Source organism: Staurois parvus, unplaced genomic scaffold, assembly GCF_062004578.1.
Source record: "Staurois parvus isolate SC_StPar_1 unplaced genomic scaffold, SC_StPar_1.0 ptg001640l, whole genome shotgun sequence".
Taxonomy (NCBI): Eukaryota; Metazoa; Chordata; class Amphibia; order Anura; family Ranidae; genus Staurois; species Staurois parvus.
Window position 1 is genome coordinate 1 of NW_028319436.1, and position 26,427 is coordinate 26,427.

Sequence of the window (26,427 nt, forward strand, 5' to 3'; positions counted from 1 at the left end):
GTGCGGACTCCGCGCCTTGTGCCACGGTCGGCCGGCCAATCACAGAGCTACTTGGGCGCTTAGCAGGTAAAAGAGGCCGCGAGCCACCTTCCCTCCCTCCGCCCAGCGCTCTGCCAATGCAAAACCGCGCCCTGTGTGACTGGCAGCTGTGCCAGCCTGTCAGGTCCCGGGGGAGAACTCCCCAGTAGGTGTGCCTGCTGTCAGTGGAACTACAGGTCCTGAAACACAGGGACTGCGGTGTGATTGGTTAATAGAGGCTGAGGGAAGCATGCTGGGATTTGTAGTTCCATAGCAGACAGACAAACCACTCACACGGGTGGATTGCTGTACTGTATATGTAGCCCCATACTTTCTGTCCTGGCGCAGTCCTGTCCCCTCCCTGCCCTGGCGCAGTCCCTGTCCCCTCCTGCCCTGGCGCAGTCCCTGTCCCCTCCTGTCCTGGTGTAGCTGTGTGTCCCCTCCATGTAGATGAGGAGTTCCGGGCCCGGCCTGGATCCCACCACGCACAAGCACTTTTGGTTTCGGTTTACAGAGAAATATTCTGCTTTTGTTTCTCAGGTTTGTCAGTTCAGCTTCACCTCTATCACAAACGTGCTCAGATTTATCGTTTTTTGGCCTTTTTCCTGGACCCTGCGGGGGGGGGGGGGGGCTCTGTTGTATACAGAGATACACAATCTGCTAACCACTCACCTCTGCTGTGCCATTATGAGGGGTTCCCACCATCCCTGTGCTGAGTTACTGGGTCTGTACACCCGCGGTGCCCATTTATGAGGGGTTCCCACCATCCCTGTGCTGAGTTCCCGGGTCTGTACACCCGCGGTGCCCATTGTGAGGGGTTCCCACCATCCCTGTGCTGAGTTCCCGGGTCTGTACACCCACTGTGCCCATTATGAGGGGTTCCCACCATCCCTGTGCTGAGTTCCCGGGTCTGTACACCCGCTGTGCCCATTATGAGGGGTTCCCACCATCCCTGTGCTGAGTTCCCGGGTCTGTACACCCGCGGTGCCCATTGTGAGGGGTTCCCGCCATCCCTGTGCTGAGTTCCCGGGTCTGTACACCCGCTGTGCCCATTATGAGGGGTTCCCGCCATCCCTGTACTGAGTTCCCTTGTCTGTACACCCGCTGTGCCCATTTTGAGGGGTTCCCACCATCCCTGTGCTTGAATGAGGGTTCACGTCTAATGCTGAAATATCACTGATGAGCGGAGTGACACTTTGAAGAACTCATTCATAAGCAATTCATATACTGAGCGGGGAATCGGGATGAAGATCCACTGCCTCCATGTTCCCCATCATTGGTTCTATATGAAGTCATTTGGATGGTTTCTATGCCTTGTGTGTGATTTGTGTCTTCCTGTCCCTCACCTCCACAGCTAGGAAGCCGGGCCCCTCTGTGATTGGTGGATCGGAGCCGCATAGATGGTGTGGAGCAGCCTGTCCCGTCTCCTTGCCACGGTTTCCATCACCGCTGCACTAGCTGCTTTTATAAGGTGCAAATCCAATCCATGCGATTCACATTGTTTACATAAGTGGCAGTTCAGTTATACTGTATCTCCCAGAAGTGACCCCCCCCCCCCCGGACTGTATACAATGTATATATATCTCCCAGAAGTGACCCCCCCCCCAGACTGTATACAATGTATATATATATATATACAGCATCTCCCAGAAGTGACCCCCCCCCCCCGGACTGTATACAATGTATATATATCTCCCAGAAGTGACCCCCCCCCCCCAGACTGTATACAATGTATATATATCTCCCAGAAGTGACCCCCCCGACTGTATACAATGTATATATATCTCCCAGAAGTGACCCCCCCGGACTGTATACAATGTGTGTGTATATATATATATCTCTCCCAGAAGTGACCCCCCCCCCCCCCCCGGACTGTATACAATGTATATATATATCTCTCCCAGAAGTGACCCCCCCCCGGACTGTATACAATGTATATATATATCTCTCCCAGAAGTGACCCCCCCCCCCCCCCCCCGGACTGTATACAATGTGTATATATACATACAGTATCTCCCAGAAGTGAGTCGTCGTCCCCCCCCCCCCTCACATTTGTGTAAATATTTGATTCTCTCTTTTCATGTGACAACACTGAAGAAATGACACTTTGCTACAATGTGACGTAGTCAGTGTACAGTTTGTATAACATGGAAATTTGCTGTCCCCTCAAAATAACTCAACACACCGCCATTAATGTCTAAACCGCTGGCAACAAAAGTGAGTCCACCCCTCAGTGACAAGGTCCAAATTGGGCCCAATCGGCCATTTTCCCTCCCCGGTGTCATGTGACTCTTTGGTGTTACAAGGTCTCAGGTGTGAATGGGGAGCGGGTGGGTTACATTGGGTGTTATCGCTCTCACTCTCTCATACTGGTCACTGGAAGTTCAGCATGGCACCTCATGGCCAAGAACTCTCTGAGGATCTGAAAAAAGAATTGTTGCTCTGCATAAAGATGGCCGAGGCTATAAGAAGATTGCCGAGACCCTGAAACTGATCTGCAGCACGGGGGCCAAGACCATAGAGCGGTGTAACAGGACAGGTTCCCTCAGAACAGGCCTCGCCATGGTCCACCACAGAGGTTGAGTCCACGTGCTCAGCGTCATATCCAGAGGTTGTCTTTGGGAAATAGACGTATGAGTGCTGCCAGCATTGCTGCAGAGGGGAAGGGGTGGGGGGGGTCAGCCTGTCAGTGGTGCCAGCATTGCTGCAGAGGTGAAGGGGGGGGGGTCGGCCTGTCAGTGGTGCCAGCATTGCTGCAGAGGGTGAAGGGGTGGGGGGTCAGCCTGTCAGAGCTCAGACCATACGACGCACACACCGCATCACATTGGTCTGCATGGCTGTCGTCCCAGAAGGAAGCCTCTTCTAAAGATGATGACCAAGAAAGCCGCAAACAGTTTGCTGAAGACAAGCAGACTAAGGACATGGGATTACTGGAACCGTCTCCTGTGGTCTGATGACACCAAGATCAACTGATTGGGTTCAGATGGTGTCAGGCATGTGTGGGGGCAACCAGGTGAGGAGTACAAAGACAAGTGTGTGTTGCCTACAGTCAAGCATGGTGGTGGGAGTGTCATGGTCTGGGGCCCCATGGTGGTGGGAGTGTCACGGTCTGGGGCCGCATGGTGGTGGGAGTGTCACGGTCTGGGGCCCCATGGTGGTGGGAGTGCCACGGTCTGGGGCCCCATGGTGGTGGGAGTGCCATGGGTCTGGGGCCCCATGGTGGTGGGAGTGCCATGGTCTGGGGCCCCATGGTGGTGGGAGTGCCACGGTCTGGGGCCCCATGGTGGTGGGAGTGCCACGGTCTGGGGCCCCATGGTGGTGGGAGTGCCACGGTCTGGGGCCCCATGGTGGTGGGAGTGCCACGGTCTGGGGCCCCATGGTGGTGGGAGTGCCACGGTCTGGGGCCCCATGGTGGTGGGAGTGCCACGGTCTGGGGCCCCATGGTGGTGGGAGTGCCACGGTCTGGGGCCCCATGGTGGTGGGAGTGTCATGGTCTGGGGCCCCATGAGTGCTGCCGGCACTGGGGGGCTACAGTTCATTGAGGGAACCATGAATGCCAACATGTACTGTGACATACTGAAGCAGAACATGATCCCCTCCCTTCAGAGACTGGGCCGCAGGGCAGTATTCCAACATAACGACCCCAAACACACCTCCAAGACCACTATTGCCTTGGTAAAGAAGCTGAGGGTAAAGGTGATGGACTGGCCAAGCATGTCTCCAGACCTAAACCCTATTGACCATCTGTGGGGCATCCTCAAACGGAAGGTAGAGGAGCGCAAGGTCTCTAACATCCACCAGCTCCGTGATGACGTCATGGAGGAGTAGAAGAGGACTCCGGTGGCAACCTGTGAAGCTCTGGTGACCTCCATGCCCAAGAGGGTGAAGGCAGTGCTGGAAAATAATGGCGGCCACACAAAATATTGACACTTTGGGCCCAATTTGGACCTTGTCACTTAGGGGTGGAGTCACTTTTGTTGCCAGCGATTTAGATATTAATGGCGGTGTGTTGAGTCATTTTGAGGGGACAGCAGATTTCCATGTTATACAAGCTGTACACGGACTACGTCACATTGTAGCAAAGTGTCATTTCTTCAGTGTTGTCACATGAAAAGAGAGAATCAAATATTGACACAAATGTGAGGGGTGGGCTCACTTCTGGGAGATACTGTAGATGAAGTTTGGTGGGCCAAATCTTCAGGACTCCCTGCCATAGTTCCATGTCTTTGTTCTTGCCCACCTTGGAAATCTTGGGTTCCCTCATTCAAGCGTTAATGGTGGGAACCCCTCATAATGGGCACAGTGGGTGTACAGACCCAGGAACTCGGCACAGGGATGGTGGGAACCCCTCATAATGGGCACAGCGGGTGTACAGACCCAGGAACTCGGCACAGGGATGGTGGGAACCCCTCATAATGGGCACAGCGGGTGTACAGACCCGGGAACTCAGCACAGGGATGGTGGGAACCCCTCATAATGGGCACAGCGGGTCTACAGACAAGGGAACTCAGCACAGGGATGGTGGGAACCCCTCATAATGGGCACAGCGGGTGTACAGACCCGGGAACTCAGCACAGGGATGGTGGGAACCCCTCATAATGGGCACAGCAGGTGTACAGACAAGGGAACTCAGCACAGGGATGGTGTGAACCCCTTATAATGGGCACAGCGGGTGTACAGACCCGGGAACTCAGCACAGGGATGGTGGGAACCCCTCATAATGGACACAGCGGGTGTACAGACCCGGGAACTCAGCACAGGGATGGTGGGAACCCCTCATATTGGGCACAGCAGAGGTGAGCGGTTAGCAGATTGTGTATCTCTTGTATACAGCAGAGCCCCCCCCCCCCGCAGAGAGTCCTGGGTCCCAGGTGATAGTCATTGTCTCAGGTTATGGAGAGAAGTGATGGAACGTCTGATGTTGTGTTCTCTCTGCAGCTTCGTGTTCTCATACTGGTTCCGCGATCGCAGCCGGCTGTCTGCCATGACGGGTCACGTGAAGGCGCTGACCTCTCCGTATCCAGGATCTCAGGTGGAGAGGCAGCCGGTGCCCCCGGAAAAGGTCAGCTGGTCGGTGGATTGGCCGGAGTACCAGCCGGTAGAGTACACCGCCCACCCTGTGCTCGCCCAACCCGTCTGGGCAGACCCCCCACACAGGTGAGAGAGGCTCCACTGTCCTCCTTCTGTCATTCTTACCGCCCCCCCCCCCCCCCCGGTTCTCTCCTCTTCTATTTCTGTCCTTCTCATATTCTGCATCTGACGTTTCCGTGTTTAAAGCCCGCCTCCAGGAAACTGGAGAAAGAGAAAACTTCACAGAACAAGATTCCCCCCCCCCTTCCCCCCCAGGCCAATTATCAGCTTTCAGCGCTGTCACACTTTGAATGACAATTGCGCGGTCATGCAACACTGTACCCATACGAATTGTTTAGCATTTTTTTTGAGACAGATAAAACTTTATTTTGGTGGTATTTATTCACCGCTGGGATTTTTATTTTTTTTTGCTATGTAAATGAAAAAGTCCCAACATTTTGAACAAAAGTGTTTTTCTTATAAAATTTTGCAAATAAATAATCTTTCTTCATAAATCTTGACCAAAATGTATTCCATTACCTTTTTAGTAAAAAAAAATAATAACACATTAGTTTATAACCAAAAATTATAATTTGTAAACATTTTTTCATATTATTATTTATTTATTTTTACATACTGTCACCCTAGCAGTACAGGGTCACCATGGTGACACTGTACTACTTGTGGGGGGTGATGAAGATTTTTTTTTTTTTTTTTTTTTTTTTTACGCTGATTGCTTTTACATCCATAAAGGCTGTAAACACAATAATTTCTCCTTCTCTCTGGCTGCATTCCTGCAGCCATTGAGAAATACTGTGAGAGCTGTGATTGGTCGCAGCTTGTCATATGGTACAAGGCTGTTGTGAATGGCCCTGTACCATGTGACCTCTGTGATCATTCACAGATTTCACACATAGTAAGCAATGATGTCAGAAGTGACATCTTGCTTACTACTCTGCATGTGACCACTGATTGGGCAATCAGTGATCACATGAGTCGTTGTGTGTCATTGTATGTGAGTGGTTGTGTCATTGTATGTGAGTCGCCGTGTCTTGTATGTCACTATATGTGAGCCGTTGTGTCATTGTATGTGAGTGGTTGTGTGTTGTATGTGAGTTGTGTCTTGTGTGTCTTGTATGTGGGCCGTTGTGTCATTGTATGTGAGTGGTTGTGTCTTGTATGTGAGTGGTTGTGTCTTGTATGTGAGTCGTTGTCATTGTGTCTTGTATGTCATTGTATGTGAGTGGTTGTGTCTTGTATGTGAGTGGCTGTGTCTTGTATGTGAGTGGCTGTGTCTTGTATGTGAGTGGCTGTGTCTTGTATGTGAGTGGCTGTGTCTTGTATGTGAGTGGCTGTGTCTTGTATGTGAGTGGTTGTGTCTTGTATGTGAGTGGTTGTCGTTGTGTCTTGTATGTCATTGTATGTGAGTTGTTGTGTCATTGTATGTGAGTGGCTGTCGTTGTGTCTTGTATGTCATTGTATGTGAGTGGTTGTCATTGTGTCTTGTATGTCATTGTATGTGAGTGGTTGTGTCATTGTATGTGAGTGGCTGTCGTTGTGTCTTGTATGTCATTGTATGTGAGTTGTTGTGTCATTGTATGTGAGTGGTTGTCGTTGTGTCTTGCAGCGAGGAAAGCTTCCACCCGCAGTACAACACCCTGGACGGCGGTGTACAGAGGACGAGCTTCGAGGGGGTATACCTGGTAGAGGACGGGCAGCCCAGGTGAGTGCCTGTAACTGATCTTGTTGGTGACAATGTGATGTATGTTCCCTCTGACATCTGTCACAATGTGTTATTGTCAGAAACCCCATTGGAAGGACGGGGATGACGGGAAGAGGGTTGCTAGGAAGGTGGGGACCCAACCTTGCAGCCGACCCAATCATAACACGGTAAGGATTGCCTCCCGACATTACATTACATACAGGGTAAAGCTAAACTCCCGACAAATATTACAAACCACCATCAATGTGTTTATTAAAATGGTTGCAAACCCTTCCATATACCCAGTGAATTGACTGATTCCAGGTGATACACAGAGAGGAAACCAATCATCCTACATAAGTTGTACCTGTCTTTCTGCAGCCGTCTGTTCCAAACATCCATTCAAAGATCAGAATTCATATAGATTGTCTGAACTTTCAGAAAGCAGGGGGGCGGGGAGCTTAAGTCACACTCTGCAGAGCTCTGTGATTTCCTGATTGGAGGGAAGGGACACTCCCCCCTTCACACAGGAACAGAGCCGAGGCTGTCAATTACAGGCTGTGTGCTTGAGCTCACTCCACTGTCACCTTTTTAGCTCATGTTCTTCAGCACTCAGACTAGGGCAGGTGGTACTTGGGGCCAACCAGGTATTCTGTATGCATATGTGTTCGCAAGGACCATACTGACAGGAGGAGAGAGCAGAGAGATGACCTTACCTGTCTGTTTCTTAAAGTGGAGCTTTACTCCTAACAACTTGACAGCAAGCAATGTTCTTTAACCACTTCCAGTCCGGATACTTTCCCCCCCTTCCAGTCCGGACACTTTCCCCCCCTTCCAGTCCGGACACTTTCCCCCCCTTCCAGTCCGGACACTTTCCCCCCCTTCCAGTCCGGACACTTTCCCCCCCTTCCAGTCCGGACACTTTCCCCCCCTTCCAGTCCGGACACTTTCCCCCCCCTTCCAGTCCGGACACTTTCCCCCCCTTCCAGTCCGGACACTTTCCCCCCCCTTCCAGTCCGGACACTTTCCCCCCCCTTCCAGTCCGGACACTTTCCCCCCCCTTCCAGTCCGGACACTTTCCCCCCCCTTCCAGTCCGGACACTTTCCCCCCTCTTCCAGTCCGGACACTTTCCCCCCCCTTCCAGTCCGGACACTTTCCCCCCCCTTCCAGTCCGGACACTTCCCCCCCCTTCCAGTCCGGACACTTTCCCCCCCCTTCCAGTCCGGACACTTTCCCCCCCCTTCCAGTCCGGACACTTTCCCCCCCCTTCCAGTCCGGACACTTTCCCCCCCCTTCCAGTCCGGACACTTTCCCCCCCCCTTCCAGTCCGGACACTTTCCCCCCCCCTTCCAGTCCGGACACTTTCCCCCCCCCTTCCAGTCCGGACACTTTCCCCCCCCTTCCAGTCCGGACACTTTCCCCCCCCCTTCCAGTCCGGACACTTTCCCCCCCCCTTCCAGTCCGGACACTTTCCCCCCCCCTTCCAGTCCGGACACTTTCCCCCCCCCTTCCAGTCCGGACACTTTCCCCCCCCCTTCCAGTCCGGACACTTTCCCCCCCCCCTTCCAGTCCGGACACTTTCCCCCCCCCTTCCAGTCCGGACACTTTCCCCCCCCCTTCCAGTCCGGACACTTTCCCCCCCCCTTCCAGTCCGGACACTTTCCCCCCCCCTTCCAGTCCGGACACTTTCCCCCCCCCTTCCAGTCCGGACACTTTCCCCCCCCCTTCCAGTCCGGACACTTTCCCCCCCCCTTCCAGTCCGGACACTTTCCCCCCCCTTCCAGTCCGGACACTTTCCCCCCCCCTTCCAGTCCGGACACTTTCCCCCCCCCTTCCAGTCCGGACACTTTGCCCCCCCCTTCCAGTCCGGACACTTTCCCCCCCCCTTCCAGTCCGGACACTTTCCCCCCCCCTTCCAGTCCGGACACTTTCCCCCCCCCTTCCAGTCCGGACACTTTCCCCCCCCCTTCCAGTCCGGACACTTTCCCCCCCCCCTTCCAGTCCGGACACTTTCCCCCCCCCCTTCCAGTCCGGACACTTTCCCCCCCCCCTTCCAGTCCGGACACTTTCCCCCCCCCCTTCCAGTCCGGACACTTTCCCCCCCCCCTTCCAGTCCGGACACTTTCCCCCCCCCCCCCCCTTCCAGTCCGGACACTTTCCCCCCCCCCCCTTCCAGTCCGGACACTTTCCCCCCCCCCCCCTTCCAGTCCGGACACTTTCCCCCCCCCCCCCCTTCCAGTCCGGACACTTTCCCCCCCCCCCTTCCAGTCCGGACACTTTCCCCCCCCCCCTTCCAGTCCGGACACTTTCCCCCCCCCCCTTCCAGTCCGGACACTTTCCCCCCCCCCCTTCCAGTCCGGACACTTTCCCCCCCCCCCCTTCCAGTCCGGACACTTTCCCCCCCCCCCTTCCAGTCCGGACACTTCCCCCCCCCCCCCCCCTTCCAGTCCGGACACTTTCCCCCCCCCCCCCTTCCAGTCCGGACACTTTCCCCCCCCCCCTTCCAGTCCGGACACTTTCCCCCCCCCCCTTCCAGTCCGGACACTTTCCCCCCCCCCCTTCCAGTCCGGACACTTTCCCCCCCCCCCTTCCAGTCCGGACACTTTCCCCCCCCCTTCCAGTCCGGACACTTTCCCCCCCCCTTCCAGTCCGGACACTTTCCCCCCCCCTTCCAGTCCGGACACTTTCCCCCCCCCTTCCAGTCCGGACACTTTCCCCCCCCCTTCCAGTCTGGACACTTTCCCCCCCCCTTCCAGTCTGGACACTTTCCCCCCCCCTTCCAGTCTGGACACTTTCCCCCCCTTCCAGTCTGGACACTTTCCCCCCCTTCCAGTCCGGACACTTTCCCCCCCAGGCCAATTTTCAGCTTTCATCGCTATCACACTTTGAATGACAATTGCGCGGTCATGCAACACTGTACCCATATGAATTTTTTAGCATTTTTTGAGACAGATAAAGCTTTATTTTGGTGGTATTTATTAACCGCTGGGATTTTTATTTTTTTGCTATATAAATGAAAATGTCCAAAAATTTTGAAAAAAAGGTGTTTTTGCAAATAAATAATATTTCATAATAAATCTTGGCCAAAATTTATTCCGTTATCTTTTTAGTAAAAAAAAAAAAAAATAACCCAAATTAGTTTATAACCAAACATTATAATTTGTAAAATTTTTCTTTTTTTATATTATTATGGTTTTTTTGTTGTTTCTTTTTTACATACTGTCACCCTAGCAGTACAGTGTCACCATGCTGACACTCTACTACTTGTGGGGGGTGATGATTTTTTTTTTTTTTTCACTGATTGCTTTTACACCCATAAAGGCTGTAAAAGCAATAATTTCTCCTTCTCTCTGGCTACATTCCTGCAGCCATTGAGAAATACTGTGAGAGCTGTGATTGGTCACAGCTTGTCACATGGTACAAGGCTGTTGTGAATAGCCCTGTACCATGTGACCTCTGTGATCATTCACAGATTTCACACGTAGTAATCAATGATGTCAGGAAGTGACATCTTGCTTACTACTCTGCATGTGATCGTGACCTCGCACAGAGGTCCCATCCGACGATCGGTGTTCCACTGTGCCCGGGGGACACAGCGGGCACCGTATTGCGGTGCTGCGCGCTCCCAGGGAGCGCGCACAAGCAGGGTGCGGGGAGGCCGTTTATAAACGGCCACCCGACCCTGCACTGCTACTGTTTATATACAACGGCCGGACGGGAAGTGGTTAATGGGAACATACATTCCACATTGATAATTATGCTCCCAAAATGAGTGCATACTGTAAATTGCCTCCAGCATTGTTCCTGTTTCTCCTTGCTGGAGGCCGCCATTTTATCGAAGCCCAGAGCAGTCACTTCCTTTATTGGAAACTCTCCCCCTCTCCTTGGTCTGAAAAAACTATATCTCACAATTAAAATATGTACATTTCCAGCCTTGATTGTATGTCTTGGCTCAGCTAGAGAGGAAGGCCGACAGAAGCTTTAGGCTCCATGCTCACTAGTGCTCCTAGAAACTTATTAGCATTTTGTTTCTGCTTCTAGAAGCTAAATAGTATTTATCCCATATGTCCGTGCACACCACTGTAGGCTTTAGGCTACTTTTTTGAGCTTCAGCGTCTAGGAGCAGAAAAACAAAAGTTTTGTAGAGTTTTTTTGGAGCGCTTTTCCAGCAGAAAACAATGCTAAATGCTCCTAAAACAGCTTTTTTCTAGCCTGTTTTTTCCTCTACATTTACTGTAAAAACGCTAAAGCTACTAAAATGCTATTAAAAAAACCGCTATTAGCCTTTTTTTCACTGTTTTTTGAAAAAAAAAAATGCTAGTGTGCATGGAGCCTTACGGTGCTGACGTTCACAGGCTGCCAATAATGAGAAGGAGAATATCGGGGGGATAAGATAGGACACTGTCCTTGTCAGTTTAAAGAGGAGTTCCAGCTGAAGAAGAAAAAAAAGTCAGCAGCTACAAAAACTGTAGCTGCTGACTTTTAAAATACAGCCACTTACCTTTCCACTGGTTCCACCGGCCGTCTTCTCTCCCTGGCGCCGGCATCTTTAGTGTGGGCATCCAGCTGTGACAGCTTGCGGCTTCACAGCCAGGTGCCCACTGCACATGTGCGAGAAGCTGTGAATGGTCCCGTAGTCTTCTGGGAACTGTCACATGTCCCAGAAAACTACGGGGAGGGAGGGGGGAAGGACGACTTCCAATCGCCCTAGGCGATTGCAGCAGAAGTGGGAACGGGTACCTGTCAAATTCGGGTACCCGCTCCCCCAAGGTGCCAATCCTTAATGGGGAGCGGGGGACAAAGCGGAACTTCCCCTTTTGGGTGGAACTCCGCTTTAAGGCCCCTTTCACGCTGACGGTCCACTCGGGTTTGCCTGTCAGTTTTTCAGGTGGACCCGATCGGACCATTCGTAGATCTCTATGGACCGATCCGAACCTGTACGCCAAAAACAGACAGATGGGGATCCGTTCCCCATCCGTCCATCAGATCGGATGACAATCGGGTGGCTACAGACAGGACGGTCCATTTCCATCCGACCGCCCCATAGGGAAAAACAGGCTGTCTGTGGCCGCTCTGCTGTAGTGGAGCAGACACAGATCCCCGCTGAGCAAATGGATCCACTGGCGGGTCCGTCCCATCCAAACAGTGACGGCAGAAAAAGACCGAGTGGTCCATCAAGTCTGTCCGTGTTTTTGTTTTTTTAGTTTTGGGGTTTTTGTTTTGTTTTTTGGGGGGATGTTGTTTTTTCTTTTTGTTTTTTGTTTTTCTTTTTTTTTGGTGTGTGTCTTTCTGGCAGCAGAGTATGTCCTGTCACCTCTCCAGCTTTTCTTTTCTCCCTCCCTAGTCTGTGTCATTCCTGTTGCTCTCTTCCCACTTCAGCAACAGTCGTCAGATGATTGGCCTCTAGTGGCTCTGATTTTCCGAGGAACAGTGCCGAGAATAGAGAGCAACTGAGCATGTGCAGAGCAGGAAGAGACGGTGTATTACTGGATTTTAAACAGTATATTTACTTTTAATGTTTATACCTGCAAACAAAAGGGTCCAGCATGCAGCGATCTAGCAGGGCCTAAATTTCCACTTTCAGCCCGGGTTCACATATGTGCAGTGCGGTACGTCGCATGTGAATCACACAGGAACCGCTCCGCATTCCTGTACAAATCACATGCGATTTGTGTGCAGTACAATCGGAGCCGTACATTTTGCATGACTCTAATCGCACCGCACCCGCACCAAAAAGGTGCAGGACCCTTTTTTTTTTTGGGTCGGCACTAGAATCGGATCGCACAGGTATTCACACCTATGTTATCCGATTCTGCACATCGCACTGAATTCGCACAGAAAACGCTGCAAATTCTGCACCGCCTCAGTGTGAACCCGGGCTTGCTGTGCAATCACAGTTGGAGGGACAGGGAGGTGATCTAGCTGTGGTGCCTAATACTGAGCTTACTTTATTTGGTCCCTTGGGTCTTTTAAATGTACCACCAGGGGCGAACTGACCATTCGGAAACTCGGGCACTGCCCGAGGGCCCGGGGTCAGTAGGGGGCCCCATGAGATGCCCCTGGTACCTTTTTCATAGGCTTTTTTCAGTTTGGGCAAGGACACAGGGGCCCCATGATCCCCTATTGCCCGGGGCCCCATGAGTTGTCAGTCCACCCCTGCTCCAGACTAGGCCACACTGGGGTTACCTTGGAGAAACTTTATTGCAACATGTATATTTTTTTTGTTACAATTGATTACCAAAATCTTGCACAAGAATACAAAAATGTATAAGAAGTAGTATTTTTATCTTGCACAATTAGTTTTCTACATCTTCTAACCTAATCTCCAGACCAGGGGCGGACTGACCATTGGGAAACTCGGGCACTGCCCGAGGGCCGAGTCAGTAGGGGGCCCCATGAGATGCCCCTGGTACCTTTTTCATAGGCTTTTTTCAGTTTGGGCAAGGACACAGGGGCCCCATGATGCCCTATTGCCTGGGGGCCCCATGAGTTGTGATTCCACCCCTGTGTACCACTGAACACATTTTGTTGTGTCTGTGCCGAAAAATACTTGTTGATCCTGCCAGAAACTGTGCGAGCCGACAACCTGCTGCACTCTCTTCCTATTCCTGTGTCGCATTGTTATCAGTTACATTGTTCCATACCCATCTACATTATGGGAATGATGAGGTGTTCTGAAGTCCTGTCCTAGGGTGACAACCATGGCCCCCCTCCATGGATACAGTACAGTGAGTGGACATTGCCTCCCTATGACAGGAAGTATGTTACTGGCAGGATCACCAGGGGGAAATATAGGAAACAAGCATGAAAAAAAAGTAATGCAGTCGCTACATCTAAGGGTTGAGATACAATTTAACAGCAGCAGAAAGTCTGTTCACCAAGCTGCCTGTCCTGTGCAGCAGAGCTGTCTAAATCTCTGGACTGGTTGGACATAAATACATAGAAACATAGAAAAGTGACGGCAGGAAAAGACTGAGTGGTCCATCAAGTCTGCCTGTGTTTTTTGTTTGTTTTGTGTTTGTTTTGGGGTTTTTGTTTTGTTTGTTTTTTTGGGGGGGGGGTTGTGTTTTGTTTTGTTTTTTTGTTTGTTTTTTTATATAGTCTTTTTTATTTGTTAGTTTTTTTGTGGGGTTTTTTTTCTGTTTGTTTTTTTGTGGGTTTTTTTGTTTTGTTTTTGTTTGTCTTTTTAGTTTTTTTGTGGCTTTTTTTTTTTTTTGCTTGTTTTTGTGGGTGTTTTTTTTTTTTAGGGTTTTTTTTTGTGTTTTTGTTTGTTTTTTTAGATGTGGTTTTTTTTTTGTTTGTTTTTTGGGAGTTTTTTTGTTTGTTTGTTTTTTTATCTTTCTCTTTTTTTGTCCCAAGCATGTTTTACTGTTGACTGGCTCACTACCTCTGCTGGAACTTTATCAACACTGATAAAAACACTTTAGCAAGTGAAATCGCTCCCACAAACAGTATTTACTTCATTTGGATCTTCTTTCACTCTGCAGATAATTTATCTTTGTATATTAGTTGTTTTTCTGATCAACACTGAGCCCGGGTTCACACTGAGGCGGTGCGGAATTTGCAGCGTTTTCTATGCGAATTCCGCACCGCATCAGAATCACACCCCGTTCATGCAAGCCGGTGGGCATGTTAAGTGAACAACACCCCGAAAGCGGTCCGCAAAACGCGGTGTGATGTGCAGAATCAGATCACATAGGTGTGAATACCCGATTCTAGTGCGGACCCAAAAAAGGGTCCTGCACGTTTTTGGTGCGATTAGAGCCATACAAAATGTACGGCTCCGATCGCACCGCACACAAATCGCATGTGATTGGCAGGGAATGCGGTGCGGTTCCTAGCGAATCACATGCGATATGCCGCACCACATATGTGTGAACTCGGGCTGAAGATGGATTTTTTTGTTTCCTCTTTGGTGGTGATAATGATTTGTCTCCCCCTACAGGTGGAAAAGGAGCGCTGCAGGAGAGAAGGTGACCGATCCAAAGACGGGGAAAGCCATCTTACAGTTCGTAGCCATTCAGAGGAAGGACTGTGGCCAGTGGGCTATACCCGGAGTGAGTACACGGCAGCCACGCCGACTCTCCTGATGTCACCTCACTGGGCGCACAGGACTTTGACCCCTGCAATCCTACATACGTTGCATGTTTTTTTTTTTTTTTTTATGACTTAATTGGATGACGCAACAGGAAATCATTTCTGTTTTTATAAAACTGCGACTGTTGGCTACACAACCCCCATGATGAGTCGCCTTACAGACCGAATGTCTCTAGTCGATGCATTGTAATGAAGGACTGCACAGAGGAGCCACCCTTCTCCAAGGCTCCGCCTTCCTGAGGGCAACAGCAGATATCAGCCAATGATTTCGGCTGAAACCTGCTGATCAGCTGTGTCCAATCACCAATTTACAAAAACACATCCGTCTGGCTGTTTCTTCTCCCTGAAAAGCAGGGCGAAAAACAGCCAGATCACAAAGTGAAAGCGGCACACATTACACTTGTTAAGCACACAGTCAACCTCTTGATGTTAACCCCTTCCTGGCCAGTGTCATATAGAAACACAGAGGATAACATGCTGGGGGGTTTATTGGCTGTAGAAAATGTCAAAAGCCAAAAACAGCCGCTGTAAAAGTGTCCCGTGTGCAGGAGGACTTAAGTGGCCGAGAGAAAAGTATTTGTTGATAAAGAAAGGTTGAAGCCGTCCCGTTATTGCTGCTTCTTGCCTGAGCTGGCTCGGGGGACTCCCATAGGATTAATATTTAGAAGCAATGAGCCGCCCGCACCACCCCCAGCCCCCCGGCATCAAGTAAGACCCCCATTCTGCTGCTCTCCACGTCAGACTACTATATGACTAGTGCATGCAGTGGTTTCCATAGACTGTAATTGTTTATGGTCACATTGCAGTGCTAAAGTTCACCAGCAGGTGGCAAGTAAAATCTGTAATGGCTTATGTTGCATGTTTTTTTTTTTATGACTTAATTGGATGACACAACAGGAAATCATTTTTTTGTTTTTATAAAACTGCGACTGTTAACTACACAACCCCCATGATGAGTCGCCTTACAGACCGAACGTCTCTAGTCGATGTATGAAGGACAGCACAGAGGAGCCACCCTTCACCAAGGCTCCGCCTTCCTGAGGGCAACAGCAGATATCGGCCAATGATTTCGGCTGAAACCTGCTGATCGGCTGTGTCCAATCCAGTGGTGTATTTAGGTTTTGTGCTGCCCTAGGCAATACAAAATTTGTCTGCCCCCCCATGGACACCGACCAACACAACCCCCCCTTTCCCCTCCCGTGGAGAGAGCCTGATAGTGACCAACAACATCCCTGCCCCCCCTCCTTTGACTACCCCCCACGGGGATAGAGAGACACTCATCTTCACAGACGGACATGCCCAGGAGCGAGACCCAGGCTCTACATACACCATCAAGATCCCACCTGGTTCCCATGGCACGTTTCCCTGCTTTCATTCCTTCTTCTGGGGGGGGGGGGTGCTGCCCCCCTGAAAAATGCCGCCCTAGGCAAGTGCCTTGTTTGCCTTGTGGTAAATACGCCCCTGGTCCAATCACCAATTTACAAAAACACATCCATCTGGCTGTTTCTTCTCCCTGAAAAGAGGGCGAGAAAACAGCCAGATCAGAAAGTGAAAGCGGCACACATTACACTTGTTAGGCACACAGTCAACCTCTTGATGTTAACCCCTTCCTGGCCAGTGTCATATAGAAACACAGAGGATAACATGCTGGGGGGTTACTGGCTGTAGAAAAAACCGCCAAAAACAGCCGCTGTAAAAACGTCCCGTGTGTAGGAGGACCTAAGTAGGAGGACGTTGAAGCCATCCCGTTATTGCTTTTTCTTGCCTGAGCAGGCTCGGGGGCAGGGGCGGACTGACCATTCGAGCACTTGGGCACTGCCCGAGGGCCCGGGGTCAGTAGGGGGCCCCATGAAATGCCCCTGGTACCTTTTTTATAGGCTTTTTTGGGTGTGCTTTGAGTGGGCGCAAGGACACAGGTGCCCCATGATCCCCTATTGCCTGGGGGCCCCATGAGTTGTCAGTCCGCCCCTGCTCTGGAGACTCCCATAGGATTAATATTTAGAAGCAATGAGCCACCCGCACCTCCCGCAGCCCCCCGGCATCAAGTAAGACCCCCATTCTGCTGCTCTCCACATTAGACTACTATATGACTAGCGCATGCAGTGGTTTCCATAGACTGTAATTGTTTATGGTCACATTGCAGTGCTAAATTTCACCAGCAGGTGGCAAGTAAAATCTGTAATAGCAGAAATTCTTGGAAGTCGGGGACTACTGTTACTCTTTTTTAGAGGACTACCTTCACAGGCCAACACCGTTAGATTGTGGTGAGATTTCCTACAGTTTGTGTCACCACTGTGAGCTTCTCATTTTCTGGCTGGAGGGCGTCCATCATCATCTAGCGCTTTCCTCCCCAGTCTTTCCTTTCTCTGGCCCCGCCCCTTTCATACATCCAATTTCATCATGGGTGTCAAACTGGCGGCCCTCCAGCTGTTGCCAAACTACAAGTCCCATCATGCCTCTACGTTTGGCAGTCATACTTGTAACCAGGGCCATGGATAATGGGGTACCACCAGTCCACCTGTATGGGGCCCAGGCCAGCAGGGGGGGCCCAGGCAGCTGGGTGAATCATATGTGGGCAGGGAGGGTGCTCAGCACGGTGGGGGAGCAATTACTGGAACCAATCCCCTGTGTGGCTCCCTCTGCAGCAGCTGAAAGCTGGATTCTTCTCCTCTCCCTCCCGCTGGCTTTTAGCTGCAGCAGAGAGAGCCATACAGCGGGTTTGTTCCAGTAATTGCCCCCCCCCCCCACTCCCACCATGCCGATCACCGTCCCTGTGCACATCTGATTCACCCAGCTTCCTGGGCCCCTACAATGCCGGCTCCCCTCTCCTTCCCATCGGCAGCTGCAAGTACACAATAGGATCCTGCAGGATGGAGAGTGGGGGAAGGGTCTGATAATTGTCACATTAACCAGCCTTTTCCTTTCCTGAATGAACACAGTGAGCGATCGGTACTGATCACTCTGTGTTCATTCATAACTGAAGCATAGTAAAATGTTTTTTTTTTTGTTTTTTTTTGTAAGGGGGCCCTTTCAGGTCGGCTGTATGGGGTCCCGTGGTTTCTAACAGCAGCCCTGCTTATAACTGTCAATCGTTCAATGCCTCATGGGATTTGTAGTTTGGCAACAGCTGGAGGGCCGCCAGTTTGTCACCCGTGGTGTAAATGTAGCCTGCCTGAGGGACAACCACTCCTCCAGACTGACATCCACCCATCAAGACTTTTTGATATTTTCATAACTCCTCCCAAGAGCCAGCCCACAGCTTGCATCAGGATGGGGAGCACTGAGGCAGGGCGCTATGATTCAGGAACCTATGTACAGCATTCTGCATCAGCCATGATCTGCCCGCATTGCATAGAGAAGCACAGAGACCCGGTGATGACATCACTGGGTCAAAAATAAAGTATGTAATCAACCTGAAAAGGTATGTTTTTTTTTTTTTGTTTGTTTTTATTTTTATTTTTTTTACTTCAGTATGTTGATGAGGGGGGAGGAGAAACCAGGGAAGGCAAAGGATTATCAGCGCCGGTGGGTGACACTCATGTTTCTTTTCCCCAGTCTTCACTGTGAGGACGTCATTGATGTTTTTTTTGTTTTATTTTCCTCCTTGCAGGGGATGGTGGATCCTGGAGAGGTGATCACGGCGACACTGCGCAGGGAGTTCTGCGAGGAGGCTCTGAACTCTCTGGAGAGTACGGGTGACAAGAAGGACACTCAGGAGAGGATTCAGAGCCTTTTCTCACGGGAGCATTTACCGGTACGTCACACCCTTCCATCAGACAAAGGCAGACACGTGGTGTACGGCACCGGGCCAGGTCACAGCGGCCACGCCTAAAGTGAACCGGTCACCAAATGTATGTTTTCTACTTGAAGCAACTTATGCAAACGTTTAACCACTTCACCGCTGGACACTTCCCCCCCCCTCCCCTTCCAGTCCGGACACTTCCCCCCCCCCCCCCCCCCTTCCAGTCCGGACGCTTTCCCCCCCCTTCCAGTCCGGACGCTTTCCCCCCCCTTCCAGTCCGGACGCTTTCCCCCCCCTTCCAGTCCGGACGCTTTCCCCCCCCTTCCAGTCCGGACGCTTTCCCCCCCCTTCCAGTCCGGACGCTTTCCCCCCCCTTCCAGTCCGGACGCTTTCCCCCCCCTTCCAGTCCGGACGCTTTCCCCCCCCTTCCAGTCCGGACGCTTTCCCCCCCCTTCCAGTCCGGACGCTTTCCCCCCCCTTCCAGTCCGGACGCTTTCCCCCCCCTTCCAGTCCGGACGCTTTCCCCCCCCTTCCAGTCCGGACGCTTTCCCCCCCCTTCCAGTCCGGACGCTTTCCCCCCCCTTCCAGTCCGGACGCTTTCCCCCCCCTTCCAGTCCGGACGCTTTCCCCCCCCTTCCAGTCCGGACGCTTTCCCCCCCCCTTCCAGTCCGGACGCTTTCCCCCCCCCTTCCAGTCCGGACGCTTTCCCCCCCCCTTCCAGTCCGGACGCTTTCCCCCCCCCTTCCAGTCCGGACGCTTTCCCCCCCCCTTCCAGTCCGGACGCTTTCCCCCCCCCTTCCAGTCCGGACGCTTTCCCCCCCCTTCCAGTCCGGACGCTTTCCCCCCCGTCCCCCCTTCCAGTCCGGACGCTTCTCCCCCCCGTCCCCCCTTCCAGTCCGGACGCTTCTCCCCCCCGTCCCCCCTTCCAGTCCGGACGCTTCTCCCCCCCGTCCCCCCTTCCAGTCCGGACGCTTTCCCCCCCGTCCCCCCTTCCAGTCCGGACGCTTCCCCCCCTTCCAGTCCGGACACTTTCCCCCCGTCCCCCCTTCCAGTCCGGACACTTCCCGTCCCCCCTTCCAGTCCGGACACTTCCCCCCCCCTTCCAGGCCGGACACTTCCCCCCCCCCCCCCCTTCCAGGCCGGACACTTTCCCCCCGTCCCCCCCCTTCCAGTCCGGACACTTTCCCCCCGTCCCCCCCCCTTCCAGTCCGGACACTTCCCCCCCCCCCCCCCTTCCAGTCCGGACACTTCCCCCCCCCCCCCCCCCCCCCTTCCAGGCCGGACACTTCTAGAGTAGTGGGAGGCACCAAAGGACTGACCTGTAGAGCCCTCCAGCCTAATGCTAATGCAAGTTTTATAGGCTTAATTAAGCACTTGCCCTCCAGAGGATTTACCCCCCTTCCTGACCAGGCCATTTTTTTTGCTTCATGTTCCCAACCCTCCTACTCCTGACCCCTGCATTCTGTGCTTTGTAAATCTCTGACCCCTGCATTCTGTGCTTTGTAAATCTCTGACCCCTGCGCCCTCTATGTTACATACTCCTGACCCCTGCGCCCTCTATGTTACATACTCCTGACCCCTGCGCCCTGTATGTTACATACTTCTGACCCCTGCGCCCTCTATGTTACATACTCCTGACCCCTGCGCCCTGTATGTTACATACTTCTGACCCCTGCGCCCTGTATGTTACATACTCCTGACCCCTGCGCCCTCTATGTTACATACTTCTGACCCCTGCGCCCTCTATGTTACATACTCCTGACCCCTGCATTCTGTGCATCGTGCATCTCCGTTCAGCCGATTTTCAACCTGTCTATGGCCGGCATTAGACTCTCACTTGTGGCACAAAATGTAAAACTTATTTTATGGGTGTAAAGACGATGGGGTGTGCTGTGTATACAGCTAGCAGGCACACCCACCACCCTTCTTCCCACAGGTGACCCGGGTCTTTCACAATCCTAGCAACGCCCTGTGTACAATGATTGTAATCTATGGGGATGTTGTGAGGAACGTGATTGGTGGTTTGTTAGGGTGTTGGGTTAGTTATCGCAGCATTTTTCATTGTGATTCGCTGCTACCTGCAATCATAGAAACCTGTATCCTTGTGTATGGTGACTGAAACCCAGTGTGTGATATGAACACCTCTGGTCCCCGTTAAAGGGCCAGTCTACCCAAAGTTAGTGTTTGGGGGCTGGAGAGTTCACCCCCCTGACAGGCTCTTCTATCTTTTGGGGACTCTTTCAGGTGCGCACACCTGCTGTGCCCTTTGTGGGGTTCCTAGCATCCTTGGGTTGGGTTTCAAGGTCTGTACACCCGCTTTGCCCATTGTGAGGGGTTCCCACCATCCCTGTGCTGAGTTCCTGGGTCTGAACCTCTGCTGTGCTCATCATGAGGAGTTCCCACCATCCTTGTGCTGAGTTCCCATATCTGTACACCCACTGTGTCCATCATGAGGGGTTCCCACCATCCCTGTGCTGAGTTCCCATATCTGTACACCCACTGTGCCCATCATGAGGGGTTCCCACCATCCCTGTGCTGAGTTCCCATATCTTTACACCCACTGTGCCCATCATGAGGGGTTCCCACCATCCCTGTGCTGAGTTCCCGGGTCTTGACACCCGCTGTGCCCATCATGAGGAGTTCCCACCATCTCTGTGCTGAGTTCCCAGGTCTGAACCTCTGCTGTGCCCATCATGAGGAGTTCCCACCATCCTTGTGCTGAGTTCCCATATCTGTACACCCACTGTGCCCATCATGAGGGCTTACCACCATCCCTGTGCCGAGTTCCCGAGTCTGTACACCCGCTGTGCCCATTATGAAGGGTTCCCACCATCCCTGTGCTGAGTTCCCGGGTTATAGCAACAGTTAGTTGATCCTTTTTGGACCCACATAAACGGTCCAACCCCCTGCTGTTTTGGTCCTGTTTGGCTGGACAGCTTGGCCTGTTACAGGAAGATGCATAATGAATCCAATGGCAGAAAAGACCGGTCATAAAAGTGTTTCGGGGGAGCTATGAGTTGCACTTTAAGTTTCCTTTCTCTTGTCTACGATCAGTGCTGACTGACAGTTTGCTGTTCCTTCCTGGGATATGTTGTTACAGTGAAGGAAATAAGTATTTGATCCCCGGCTGATTCTGAATGTTTACCCTGCAGGATTTCAGTCCTTGTCGGCGTAGTGTGTTACCAATTGTTTTCTTGGTGACTGTGGTCCCAGCTGCCTGGAGATCATTGACAAGATCCTCACGTGTAGTTCTGGGATGATTCCTCACTGTTCTCATAATCATTGACACCCCACGAGGTGAGATCTTGCATGGTGCACCAGACCTAGGGAGACTGACACTTGTTTTGTGTTTCTTCCATTTGTGAATGATTGCACCAACTGTTGTCACCCTCTCACCAAGCTGCTTGGCCATAGTTTGGTAGCCCAGTCCAGCCTTGTGTAGGTCTACAATCTTGTCCCTGACATCCTTGGACAGCTCTTTGGTCTTTGCCATGGTGGAGAGTTTGGAATCTGATGGTTTGATTGCTCCTGTGGACAGGTGTCTTTAATACAGGTAACACAATGAGATTAGCAGCACTCCCTTTAAGAGACTGCTTCTAATCTAAGCTTGTTACCTGTATGAAAGACACCTGGGAGCCAGAAATCCTGCTGAATGATAGGGGATCAAATCCTTCTTTCCCTCATGAACATGCAGATCAGTCATCATTTGTTAGACGCATTTCTGCTGAATTTGTTGTTGTATTCTGTCTCTCGGTGTTACAATACACTGAACATTCAATTTTTAGACCGATCATTTCTGTGTGAGGGGCGAACATTCAACATCGGCCGGGGAGCAAATACGCATTTCCTTCACTGTATACAGGTAACAAAATGAGATTAGCACCACTCCCTTTAAGAGGATGCTTCTAATCTCAGCTTGTTACCTGTATGAAAGACACCTGGGAGTCAGAATTCCTGCTGAATGATAGGGGATCAAATCCTTATTTCCCTCATGAACATGCAGATCAGTCATCCCCATTTTCAGCCATACGCATTTCCTTCACTGTATATATTTTATTTCTGTTGTTTCTTGTACTGCGTTTTTTTTTTTCTAACGGCTGTGTGATTGACAGATCTACAAGGGGTACGTGGATGACCCTCGGAACACTGACAACGCCTGGATGGAGACACAAGCGGTTAATTACCACGATGACACAGGTGGGAACACTGACACCCAACGCACGTTTCCCCTCCGGGTGCTTCTTTCCGCTGACGTCCATGTTTTTCTTGTGTGACAGGCGGAATATTAGACCAGCTGGCCTTAGAAGCGGGTGACGATGCCGGCAAAGTGCGGTGGGCGGATATCCACAAGACCCGCAGCCTCTACGCCAACCACGCCCACTTCATCCAGATCGTGGCTGAGAAGAGGGATGCACACTGGTAGACCCCCATAAAGGACCGGCGGTGTATTCTTCAATGTGGGGCATCCATATGGCCGGTCTGAAGTTTTTTTTTTGTTTTTTTTTTCCCACATTTTCTAGGCATGAACCAAAGAAGAACTGATTTTTAGGTTCCTTTTTAAATGTAAGATGGAGGCCTTAAAGCCCAACTCCGGACAGGACATATGTTTGGTTAGAGTAGGGAGGGGATTGAACCTCCGTCAGGTTTTTATTGCTGTTCTTTTGTTGTGGGTGTGGTGCTGGATTGGGATGTTCTAGTTTTCCTTGATGGTTTGTAAAATTTGGATGCTGTTCGTATATATTTGGGCTATATACCTGGAAACAGGGGCGGACTGACCATTTGGGAGCTCGGGCACTGCCCGAGGACCCAGGGTCAGAAGGGGGCCCCATGAGATGCCCCTGGTACCTTTTTCATAGGCTTTTTTGAGTTTGGGTAAGGACACAGGGGCCCCATGATCCCCTATTGCCCGGGGGCCCCATGAGTTGTCAGTCCGCCCCTGGGACAGGGAGAACATGCAAACTCCAGGCAGGTGGTGCCGTGGTTGGGATTCGAACCAACGACCCGAGTACTGCCAGGAGGAAGTGCTATCCATTTAGCCACTGTTCTGTCACATGGTCGGAAGTCTGTCCCACCAGCCGCCATGAGATGCCCCTGGTACCTTTCATAGGCTTTTTTGGGTGTGGTTTGCGTGTGGGTAAGGACACGGGTCCCATGATCCCCTATTGCCCGGGGGGCCCCATGAGTTGTCAGCCTACCCCTGCCTGGAAGGGAGCCTTCCAAGATAGGAGTTCTGTAATGTATGCCTGTAGGTTGGTGTATGGAATACCAGAGAATATAGGATTGGAGATGAAGAGGTCAAAATGTGACCTTTAACCACTTCCCGTCCAGCTGTTGTATATAAACGGCCAGATGGTGGCAGTGCAGGGTCGGGTGGACGTTTATAAACGGCCTCCCTGCCCCCTGCTTGTGCGCACTGCCTAGGAGCGCGCAGCACCGCGATCCGGTGCCCGCTATGTCCCCCGGACACAGTGGAAAACTTAACCCCTTGACGCCGAGCGCACACAAATATGCGGCCTCGCGGGGTCTGGGCCTTGACGCCGAGCGGCTGCATATTTGCGTGCAATTAGAAAATACATATGTGCTGAGAGCGCACGCCCAGCACATACGTCCGTGACTCACGGAAAGGTCCCGATCTCCCCTTTCGATCGGGACCTTTTCTGATCATGTGACGGCGAATCACAGCGGTCACATGACCCTAAAACCCCACCCGCCTTCCCGCTTTAAGGAGCCAGGGGGCGCTGGCATGAAGTGGTTAAAATACACACCCGCAGCGGTTCCCATGAACGAGGTGCTATTCTGATGCGGTGCGGAATTGGTACTGAAAACGCTGCAAATTCTGCACCGCATCAGTGTGAACCCGGGCTTAAAGGGAAACAAAAATTGGAATTCTATTTTACGTATTAATGCAATTGTGAACGAGTATCGGATTGTCCACCACTCTACCAATGTCTAAAGCAGGCCATACATGGCTCGAATTCCGAACGATTTTTCAATCAAAAACATTGTTCGTTCTGTAACCTGATGGTGTCACCAATGATTTAGAAAAAATCGGTCGTTTTTCACAAATTTTCCAGCATGCCCGATAAACGAAATGGGGGGGAACCACGAAAATCGGCCATTGCCACACTAACAGAGTGAAAATCGGCCGATTATTCTTAGGTCCAAAATCGTTTGAAAATCGACCCGTGTATAGCCGGCATAAGCCCCGATTCACACTGCTTCTGACTTTGAAATCGTCCCATTTCATATGAAGTTGCACAAGTTCAAAGTGGGATGGCGCTGCGACTTCATAGACATCTGTGGTGCTTCATGCGGTGCAGGAACTACTAAGTCGGAGGCGCACCGATTAGAACAGTTCTGGTGATGGTCGTTTGGATTTTTTTCTTTTTTTTTTGGATTGGATTTGAACTGTCAAGTCGCATGACAATTCACATCAGTGTGAACCAAGGCTAATGCCGGCCATAGACGGGTCGAAAATCAGACGATTTTCGCACCGTTAGTGGGTTAATTGGTTGCCCATTTTTCGGGATTTTTGCAAATTTTTTTTTATTGGGCATGTTGGAAAATTTGCGGCCGATTTTGACGATCGGCTTATTTTCCCGGCAATGATGGGCAAATCAGCCGATTGTTTTATGGATAAAAAAATTTGCGCATGAGCCGTGACCTGCAAGAAGAAGAAAAAGAATAAGAATTCCAGTCCGCTATTATATTTTATATGAAAAAGTCTTGCAGTTGCAACAATGTATCCATTTGTATCCAAATAAAAACATCTGTGTCCGAAATGGATACAAATGGGTACATTGTTGCAACCGCAAGACTTTTTCATATAAAATATAATAGTGGACTGAAATTCTTATTCTTTTTCTTCTTTTTCTTTTTCTTTTTTTCTTCTTCTTTTTCTTCTTCTACTTCTTCCTCTTCCTCTTCCTCTACTTCTTCTTCCTCTTCCTCTTCTTCCCCTTCTTCTTCCTCTTCCTCTTCTTCCCCTTCTTCTTCCCCTTCTTCCTCTTCTTCCCCTTCTTCTTCCTCTTCCTCCCCCTCCCCTTCCTCCCCCTCCTCTTTCTCCTCCTCCCCCTCCTCTTCCTCCCCCTCCTCTTTCTCCTCCTCCCCCTCCTGCTCCCCCTCCTCCTCCTCCTCCTCCTCCTCTTCCTCTTCTTCTTCCTCCTCCTCCTCCTCCTCTTCTTCTTCCTCCTCCTCCTCTTCTTCTTCCTCCTCCTCCTCTTCCTCCTCCTCCTCCTCCTCTTCTTCCTCCTCCTCCTCCTCTTCTTCCTCCTCCTCCTCCTCCTCCTCTTCTTCCTCCTCCTCCTCCTCCTCTTCTTCCTCCTCCTCCTCCTCCTCTTCTTCCTCCTCCTCCTCCTCCTCTTCTTCCTCCTCCTCCTCCTCTTCTTCTTCTTCTTCCTCCTCCTCCTCCTCCTCCTCTTCTTCTTCTTCCTCCTCCTCCTCTTCTTCTTCCTCCTCCTCCTCCTTCTTCTTCTTCCTCCTCCTTCTTCTTCTTCCTCCTCCTTCTTCTTCCTCCTCTTCTTCCTCTTCCCAATTTTTTTTACCGTTGGTGGTAACGTCGGCCGAACGAACGACCGATTTTTTTTTTTTTTTTTAAACCAGCCGGTTTTGGACCCGTCTTTGCCCTGCTTAAAGTTTAGTCCTGAAGCCAGCAGCGGTCAGACACGGAGGTTCTGCACTTTGGGGTTAATGACTGTGTAACCTGACGGAATGTTTTCCATCTGTTCTTGGCAGGAAGGGATTATAATGTATTCTGCAACCTTTGGAACAAGACGTAATAAAATATTCTAGAGGAAA

At 51.3% G+C, this 26,427-nt stretch overlaps 1 protein-coding gene across 1 annotated transcript; it reads left to right on the plus strand.

The window, feature by feature from the left end:
* NUDT9 (nudix hydrolase 9) lies at nt 1-26,427 on the plus strand. The gene is made up of 9 exons (XM_089663211.1): nt 1-66; nt 1,373-1,489; nt 4,957-5,175; nt 6,716-6,811; nt 6,892-6,978; nt 14,737-14,848; nt 18,499-18,642; nt 22,743-22,827; nt 22,908-26,427. Exons 2-9 carry the CDS (start codon nt 1,419-1,421, stop codon nt 23,051-23,053), a joined length of 960 nt encoding a protein of 319 aa, XP_089519337.1. The 5' UTR covers nt 1-66; nt 1,373-1,418; the 3' UTR covers nt 23,054-26,427.

Excerpts from the sequence above, each read along its gene's own strand:
- NUDT9 (XM_089663211.1), top strand. The coding sequence starts at position 1,419 with ATGGTGTGGAGCAGCCTGTCCCGTCTCCTTGCCACGGTTTCCATCACC. Across the intron at positions 6,812-6,891 it reads GTAGAGGACGGGCAGCCCAG|AAACCCCATTGGAAGGACGG; the intron begins GTGAGTGCCTGT and ends TGTTATTGTCAG. Across the intron at positions 22,828-22,907 it reads TAATTACCACGATGACACAG|GCGGAATATTAGACCAGCTG; the intron begins GTGGGAACACTG and ends CTTGTGTGACAG.